The 8,596-nt window shown below is 41.3% G+C and overlaps 1 protein-coding gene across 1 annotated transcript; it reads left to right on the top strand.

Annotated features, from left to right (window-relative positions):
• Positions 1-266: 266 nt before the first annotated feature.
• Positions 267-8,117, top strand: ankk1 (ankyrin repeat and kinase domain containing 1). The gene is made up of 9 exons (XM_070970916.1): positions 267-459; positions 626-908; positions 1,025-1,176; positions 1,528-1,577; positions 2,277-2,432; positions 3,441-3,565; positions 5,973-6,006; positions 6,521-6,761; positions 7,013-8,117. Exons 1-9 carry the CDS (start codon positions 275-277, stop codon positions 8,043-8,045), a joined length of 2,259 nt encoding a protein of 752 aa, XP_070827017.1. The 5' UTR covers positions 267-274; the 3' UTR covers positions 8,046-8,117.
• Positions 8,118-8,596: the final 479 nt, after the last annotated feature.

Raw genomic sequence — 8,596 nt, 5'->3', positions numbered from 1 at the left:
CGGCTCTACAGCATTGCAGTTTAAACAAGTTCTGCATCTCAGCTCCACCCACAGATCAACAGTGCTGTCTACTATGTGTGTGACTCCATATGCCTTTCACACCGCCAGCTGTCACTGGTTTGAATGTGTATCCGTGTCCTACAACTTTCCCATTTCCTGCATGAGACGCAAGGTCCTGCTGCGCTGCTGATTGATGTCGATCCGGAGGATAAACCACCCTGTTTATGTGTATGTGTAGGATTAGACAGCGAGTGTGTTGGGGGTCTCTGCGCTCATGGATTGCCTTGACGGATCTATCCAGCAGTCGAGGAACTTCAAGAAGGACGACTTTGAGGCTGATTGGATTAAGGTGGCAGAATGCAGATTTGGTCAGGTGTACCAGGTCAAGCTCAAGGTGTGGCGGGTAAAATGTGCCCTGAAAACCTTCGAGACATCCTTGTGTGCAACAAACTTTTACAGGTGGGACTTAAATTCTGAAAACTAGGACAAATTGGCTGTCATCCTGCTGTCAGATACAAGCAACTGTCTGAATTAACATTAATTTCTCAACATACTGACACAGTTGTGTACGTTGAATTTTGTGGTTTTCAGTAGTCAAAGCTCAAAATACCAATTTTTTCCACAGGAGAATAATAGACGAGGCGTCCACCATAGCCAAAGTGAAATTCAAATACATTGTGTCCATGTACGGGCTGTGCAGTGAGGCAACTGCCGTGGTGATGGAGTACATGAGTAATGGATCGCTGAACAATCTCCTAGCAAGTCACACTTTGATGTGGCCAAAGAAGTTCCAGATGATTCATGAGGCCTCAATGGGCATGAATTTCCTCCACAGCATGAAACCACCACTACTCCATCTTAACCTCAAGACGTCCAACATCCTACTAGATGATAATCTCCATGTCAAGGTCAGTGAGACTCAGTGAAACGAGGCGTAGTGATGGTGACAGTGATCTTTTGGTATTTCCGAGCATCTCCAGAGCAATGCTTGCTAATTCTGTACCACTATTATTTTTCTACAAAGATTTCAGATTTTGGGTTAATCCACTGGGAAGAGGGTATGAGCAAGAAATCATTCATGGAGAATCTGACAGCAAGAGGGAACATAAGTTACATTCCTCCAGAGACCTTCACACAGTGCTCCGATCCTCCAGGAACCACCTTTGATGTTTACAGGTGACTTGCTAAGGGTATTTTTGAAATTGCACCATCAGACTCTGGGAATCCTTTCTGACTCAGTAACCTTGCACTCTACTGGATATATTTTTTTACTCTATCTCAAGTAACTGGGACATCTTCTATATTTTTTAGTCATGTCAGGCTCACTCTTTCTTACCCTTTTATATTGCCTGGTTTCATTTTCTATTAAAAAAAGCATCATGTTTTTATTGAACAAAAACATTTTTTCAGTGTTTTTTTTTTTTTTTTTTTACTAGAAGAAGCCTTGCCAAGAAGTTCACTGAATACAAGATGTGAGAAAGTGAAAAAATTATGACTGCCTCTCTCTGCTTTGATCCTTTTTTGCAGCTTTGGTATTGTGATTTGGGAGATTCTGACACAACAGAAAGCGTACGCAGGTGGGACTTATTGAATCTGGGATGCACCTCATCTTCATATCAAGTAGAAAACGTGCTCTTCAGCAGCAACTCACGTAACTCTCAACACGATCGCTAGCTATGAGCACCATAAGGGTGTCTTTTTATAATAAAAATGGCAACATTAATTTATTAATTTATTCAATAACCCATTGTTAAACCTCTTCATCATTTTTGCACAGTGAACACACATTACACAAAAAGCCTAAGCTGTTCCAAATGTTGTAAATAAGCATAAAAAAGTGAGAAAAAAACTTACTCCAAAAACATGTGGTCATGTATAGAAATGAGCTTACAGTATTTCATTACAATAACATGCTGTGAGGTGTTGGTGCAGAGGTTACAATAATAGGCAGGAGCAAACTGTCCATCAGCCTTCAAATGAATTCACCGTTCATTTTATTTAACAATGACTGAGACCTTGATCTTAAATTAACCTTTGGTGAATCTTTTTAACCCAGCCCTGGTCAAGTACTGACCGGAGACTGGAAAAAAGGGCAAAGTGGCTAGTCTGGCTCTGTCTGAAGGCAACAAAATCCACCTGCCAGCACCCATAAAACTCACAAATTAGCATAATCTAATTTCTTTAATTAAAGTGTAAGTGGAACTATTCCTTTAACATAAACAGGTGAACATGGTGTGTTGGCTGCTTTGTGTCTGACATCTGTTTTGTGGACTCAGGGAGCAGCGTTACCACAGTGCTCTTACAGGTGTCTCATGGGAAGAGACCCTGTGTGGAGATGATACCCGAACAAAAGCCCCATGAGTGCGACCAGATGATCAGCATCATGAGGCAGTGCTGGGACCAGGACCACAGGAAGAGGCCACAGTTCTCAGGTGCAGAAAAGAAGTTCCTAATATCACTGAGTTGGTGTTTTAAGAGTAAAAATCTTCCTACATTCACACAAGACACTCATGAACATAACACAGAAGAGTTATATTTCTCCAGTATTCGTGGATTATAACATACCAGCATTTTAAGGCTTATTTGTGCAATGACTGCTTTAATTATTTTATCACCAGTTCGCCCTGAAGCTCTAACAAAATGCATTTGAGAAAAGATCATAGCAAGCTCAGTATCTTGGGTGTATCCATCGAGAGATGATGTTAAATTTGTCAGATTTGTCTGATCATTTTCTTGTCTCATTGAAAAATGATGTCAAGATATGCAGTAATGATATCAGTTTATTTGCCCTGAGAACACCAACAGGTAACGTTTTTTTGAGTTTTATTTAAAGAAAGAAATGAAAAACTCTATCAAACACTGCCCTCAAGGACAAGGGTTTTTCAAGCAAAACCCACAGTTTTGCTGTGAAACATACAAACTCTCGCACACTACAGTGTGGACATGTGCCAAATGATTAAAAGACATTTGTCATCTGCTGCCATGAAATGCATTTGGCACTTGTCCCTCTTTTGATCCACATTGTCATAAACAAAGATGTACCAAACAAAGCAATCATGTTGCCCTCTTAAGCCTCGAATGCAATTATCGAGTCAACAGTCAATGAGTCGTCACAGAGAACACATTCTACTACATGTGATGCTTGAGTGAAACATTTACACAAGAGAAAGTGGGTCACCTCTGTTTAGACAAGCACTTATGGCTTGAGAAATCATGTTGATGAATACAAATTAGTGTCATGTTTATTCATAAAAGGCAGCTCTTCTGTTACCATATCTATTAAAGAATTTACCTGTAATTCATGCATGGCTGTTCATTCTCTGCTGTGATGCAATTATGAGAGGATCCCACAGGGGTTTGGAGTTGCAAGTCTAGGCATACATTTGTTTGATTAGGCAATTTCAGAGCAGTCCTTTCCCTTACTGCTGTTTTGTTTCCAGACACTGTGAGGAAAACGGAGGCTTTGAGTGAAGTTCTGAAGATCCCAGGACCAATCCAATGTCACAATAACGGTGACGAAGGCCAGAAATCAAATTACCCTTGGCTGGTCTCCCCAGTACACAAGGTTAGTTCTGCCTGATACGTTGCTTGAATGGTACTGTACTATCTACTATATCTACTGCACCTTTGCAATAATGAGCAGCTCAATCGGGTTAATGGTGTTTAAAGGAAGAGTGTGGCAATAGGTAAAGCAGTTCACACTACAGAAAATACACATCCAGGCAATTGGCTCAGTGATGGCAAATGGTGCTTCAAACCTGCAATAACTGATCATTTTGTTTGGCCAGCTGGGAGCAACAGAAGTAAGTTGTGAAGACACTGACAAACAGTATCATCACCTTCTAAAGTGAATGCGGCGTGCTTGTTAGTCATACACGGTTGGAAATCTTAGATTCTTGTGATTCAGTTGATACAAACCATTTTAGGAATACAGTCACAACAGCAGGCACAATCAACACCAACAACAAACAAAAAGCAGATTATAAAATTGAGGCAACTCACCAATGGAGGCTCATAGTAATCCAACAATCAATAAGACTCCAACAAGAAAGGCCTTGTTACATCAGCAAAGGTTCAGTTGGTCCAGTCCCAGTAAAGACTTAGTCCAAAATGGCGTAATAGTCAACAGAAAGCTATTTCCTTTCATAGTAGCCAGCACAAGTGAGGAGCCCTTCTTCGTTCCATTTTATGGCGGGTGGCAACCAGCATTATGGTGCATTACTGCCACCTACTATGTTGGAGTGTGGACCTGAGTAACTACCCTGTGTCATAAAGCAAACAAACCAAAACAGATGAAGGTAAAAAAACAAAAAAACAAAACAAAACAAAACAAAACAAAACAACCAACAACCCTAGATTCTTTGTTTCAGTGAGATAATTGAATAAACTATCAACTCCAGTGGTAAAAATGTCTTTTAAGGTGACCTGTTCAACTCCTAGTTTTCTGATTTCCCTCTCCAAAGTTTCTTGCTGTCTTGAGATTTCTGACAGTGAATAATGACATGCTCCACTGATTCCTCTACTTGACACTGCTCACACAGTCCTGTGGGGTGTTTATTTATTAGATGTGTGTGTGTCCTACTCTCAGCCTGGTTAGAATATTCTCCTCTTTTTTGCATCTTTTGTCTGTCCTCACTGTACCCACATCTTAATCCAAAGTTCTTCTATTTGTTGCAGTGCTGTTAATATTGCCAGTATCTCCTCAGTACATACTGAAAGGTGATCTGTAGTTCTTCTTTTGTTAGAGACCTTTAGTGTTATTAACAGCAAATCCTGTTCTGCCTGTGGCAGGATCTTTGGATCCATCTGTGAAAACTGGGACATAAGTTTGGTAGTGAAGAAATCCTCTAAGCATGTAAGCATATACATGTAGGCAACATGTTGGTCTCAAGATGGCCGCTGGACTCTGATGTTTCGATTGACACCTCACTTGACCAATTGGGATCTTCCATTTAATCTCTATAGCCAATAGCACCCAACAAGAGTCTGTGCTGAGAGGAAGGGCCTTTCCTTAAGATCAAGCCAATTGCAAATGATTCGGCACATGACAGGCACTTCATATAGCCAATGCAATTCTGAAAATGAAAATATGCAGTTTCAGTGTTTCATTTTCAGCCAAATAAAAGAATTCAGTGCAAATAGATTAGATTGCCTAAATATAAATAAAGATAATAATGATGTATCTAGATAAATATAATAAATAGCATAATCTTCTTCCTATAAAAGGCCATTTCAATTTGTATAACATCCTTCAAGGGCAACACTAAATTATTGAACACATTATATCAAACTACCCTCTAATGCAATGCCTGGAACTACTTCTCGTTGGTGAGGTTGGACATGCTTTTGGACATGCTTTTTTTTTCTTCTTCTTCTTTTGGAAATATGTCTGATCATGCAGAAAAAGTTTATTTTATATAAGGATGGTGGTCAAAGGAAGCAATTTACACAGTTGTGTATGCCCTTTTATAATCATAATGATAACTGTTCAAAATCTGATAAGGAAGTGAAAAATTAAGGATTCTGTTCATACCAAGACACAGTCAGGTCGACCAACAGAGACTTCAGCCACAATGGTCACAGCCATAAACGACAAGGCCAGTGATAAAAATCACTACTGTGGAGCATGGAGGTGGATCTCTGATGTGTGTTTTTTAGCTAAAGCAGCACAGGGAATCTAATCAGAACTGATGAAGATTAAAGAGAGACGAAAGATGAATGCAGCACGTAATCAGAAAATATTGGAGGACAGTTTGCATTCATCAGCCCAGAAGCAGTGCATGGGACACACTTTGACTTTCCAAAATGACCATGATCCAAAGCACAACTGCATCCACTGCAGCTGCTTAAGTGTTGAGTCATTCATATCCTTGAACACATTTTGATTCATATGTGCTTGTTAACCACTTGTTATGATTGATGTCACTGCTAATAACTTTTGCAGTATTTCCTCTCTGTCGTTTCCATCTTAGATTGCTTTGCCTGAGAAGCCTGACCTTCCCTCAGGTAAACACATGAGTAGAGTAGGATGGAAAATCATGTTCAGCGCAGTACAAAGCCTGGAGGGCTGACATTTAAAAAGTGCTATTTACAGTCCTGTCACATTTTTAATATTACCTTTAGTACTGAAAAGCAGAGTCAACTGACAGTGGAAGAGAGAAGAAAAGAAACATTCATGCAGCCTCTTGAATCCTTTTACTCTGAAAGGTTGACTAGATTATTGAACGGAGGGTTTACAATACTTTAATCGATGCTTTCAATGCCACTCACCATCAGAATATAGATGTATAGGTTCATTTTTTCAAACACTAAGGCACAAAGCACACATTTCACATACTGACTGAGCTCTAAAGCCTCCAGAAAGCTTTGCCCTCTGCCATTTTGTACATAAGCACACTGCTATACACAATAAAATCAACTTTAATATGGCAAAATTCATAGAAATAAAAGTACCTTTGAGAAACTATATCATTTCTACAGCTCTTTGTTTCATATAATGACCTTTGTTTTCATTTCACAGATGACCAACATGGCAAGGACAACATTCTGTCTCTGCTGTCCAAAAAAGACTTTGGTAGTTTCAGACAGTCTGTGAGAAGAGAGCATGTAAGCACACTGTTTTCAGACAAAAAGAGCCTCCTCCACTACACGGTGGCCAGCAGGGATGCAGAGAGTGTTGAGCATGTCCTGAGTCTGGGTGCTGATGTCAACTGTATGACTACCAAGGGTTACACTCCTTTGATTATTGCTGTTCTGCACAGGTTTGTGTCAAAAAAATATATATTAACAAACTCTCAGTTTAAAGTGACACAATGAAAAGTATGTGGCTTTTTTTGTTCTGCTCCTGTATTCAAAGATGAAGGAAGAGGTTGACAGTTTGGGAAACACTGGAGGGAAAGATTGATTCTTCTCTTCTGCTTGTATATTAAATATGAGGCAGAAGAGCCTCAGCTTAGTATAAAGGCTGGAGTGAGCAATATTGCACCCTAGGAATGAAATTTCTTTTCTACAGGCTTCATGACATCATCTCTTTGTTGCTGGAACATGGAGCAGATGCCACCCAGGGAGATGAGGACCAGTGGACAGCGCTCCATTTTGCTGCTCAGAATGGCGATGACAGGACTGTCCGTCTCCTGTTGGACAAAGGAGCTGTGGCGGATGCCTGGGAAAAAGCCGGTTGGATGCCCCTCCACCTGGCCTGCCAGAACGGCCATGAAACAGTGGTGCGCCTGCTGCTTTCACGGCTGTCAGAGGAAGCAGTCGGAGAACGGGAGGCACAAGGGAGGACACCACTCCACCTAGCCTCCGCCTATGGACATCTGAATATTGCCAAACTCCTCCTCTCTCAGGGAGCAGATCCCAACGCTATTGACTGCTCTCTCTCCACTCCTCTTCACTTATCAGCTGAGGAAGGCCATAACAGAGTGGTCAGACAGTTGCTGAAAAATGGGGTGAATACTGACAGTGCAGACAGCAAAGGATACACTCCACTTCACCTGGCTGCGCTGAGGGGTCATACAGGCATATGCAGGCAGCTTTTGTCAAACAAGTCCAGCCCTGACTCTAGGACCCTGCAAGGTTGGACTCCCATGCACCTGGCTGCCTTAAGGGGGCATGAAACCACGGTGCTCCAGCTGGAGAGTCAAGGTGGCTGTGTGAACGCCACAGGTGAGAATGGATGGACCCCGCTCCACCTCGCCTGCCATCAGAATGAGCCGGAAGTTGTGGCAAAGCTCTTGGCAGCCAAAGCCGACCCAAACGTGGCAGAGGACAGTGAAGGATGGACGCCACTGCATCTGGCCTGTACCAGTGTCAGCTTCCCAAGTGTCCTCCACTTGATATCACATCGTGCAGATGTCAATGCAGTAAACTCAGGAAAGGCGACACCTTTACACCTGGCTGCCCAGCATGGCTGTATACCCATTGTAAAGGCTCTGCTGCTGAATGAAGCAGACAGGACTCTGCTGGACTCATCTGGATCCACAGCTCTGAATGTGGCCCAGAGGTGTGAAAAATGGGAAATAGTGCAGCTGTTGGAGAAGTAGTTCCAATATGTCATACGAGCACAATGAAAACATGAATGACACGGCTGGAAGGTGATCCCCGTTTGAGTGGGGTTTTTAACGAGCAGCTTAAAGCAAGATTTTGAAAAGATTTTTTAAAAGTTTTATCATTTTGGAAAAGATGGATGAAAAATGACCACGATTATGAGTAAAATGTAGAAATACTATTCCTACCTATTTCTAATTTTTATACATTCATTTCCCCAAACTCCTTACAATTTGAATGTCCTGAAGTCATTACATAATTTTGAAAAACAAGATAGTCTGTTCCTCTTATTGGTTTACAAACAAATGAGCTTTTTTGTTTAATTCTGCTGGTAATTCATTCGCTGTTACAACAGACGTGCCGCACACAGTGAGGCGATGCTGGCATTTATACATAAGAATGAAAGAGGCCAAAGTCCATCAAATCCTACAGGGACATTACAATGGAAAATGGAGCCAATGCACGGGGTCAGAACCAGGTGAAGTGGCCTATAAGGAGAAAACATATTGATTCTGTTCTTTGAATCACCTTGCTTACTTCCTTTGTG

This window comes from Chaetodon trifascialis, chromosome 9 (assembly GCF_039877785.1).
Source record: "Chaetodon trifascialis isolate fChaTrf1 chromosome 9, fChaTrf1.hap1, whole genome shotgun sequence".
Lineage (NCBI taxonomy): Eukaryota > Metazoa > Chordata > Actinopteri > Chaetodontiformes > Chaetodontidae > Chaetodon > Chaetodon trifascialis.
The sequence above is the reverse complement of the archived record's forward strand: the minus strand, read 5'-3'. Positions and strand labels throughout refer to the sequence as shown.

Bases quoted from the DNA above. Each gene is read 5' to 3' on its own strand.
- ankk1 (XM_070970916.1), top strand. From the start codon at position 275: ATGGATTGCCTTGACGGATCTATCCAGCAGTCGAGGAACTTCAAGAAG. The intron at 460-625 runs GTGGGACTTAAA...TTTTTTCCACAG, and splicing joins TGTGCAACAAACTTTTACAG to GAGAATAATAGACGAGGCGT. The intron at 909-1,024 runs GTCAGTGAGACT...TTTTCTACAAAG, and splicing joins ATGATAATCTCCATGTCAAG to ATTTCAGATTTTGGGTTAAT.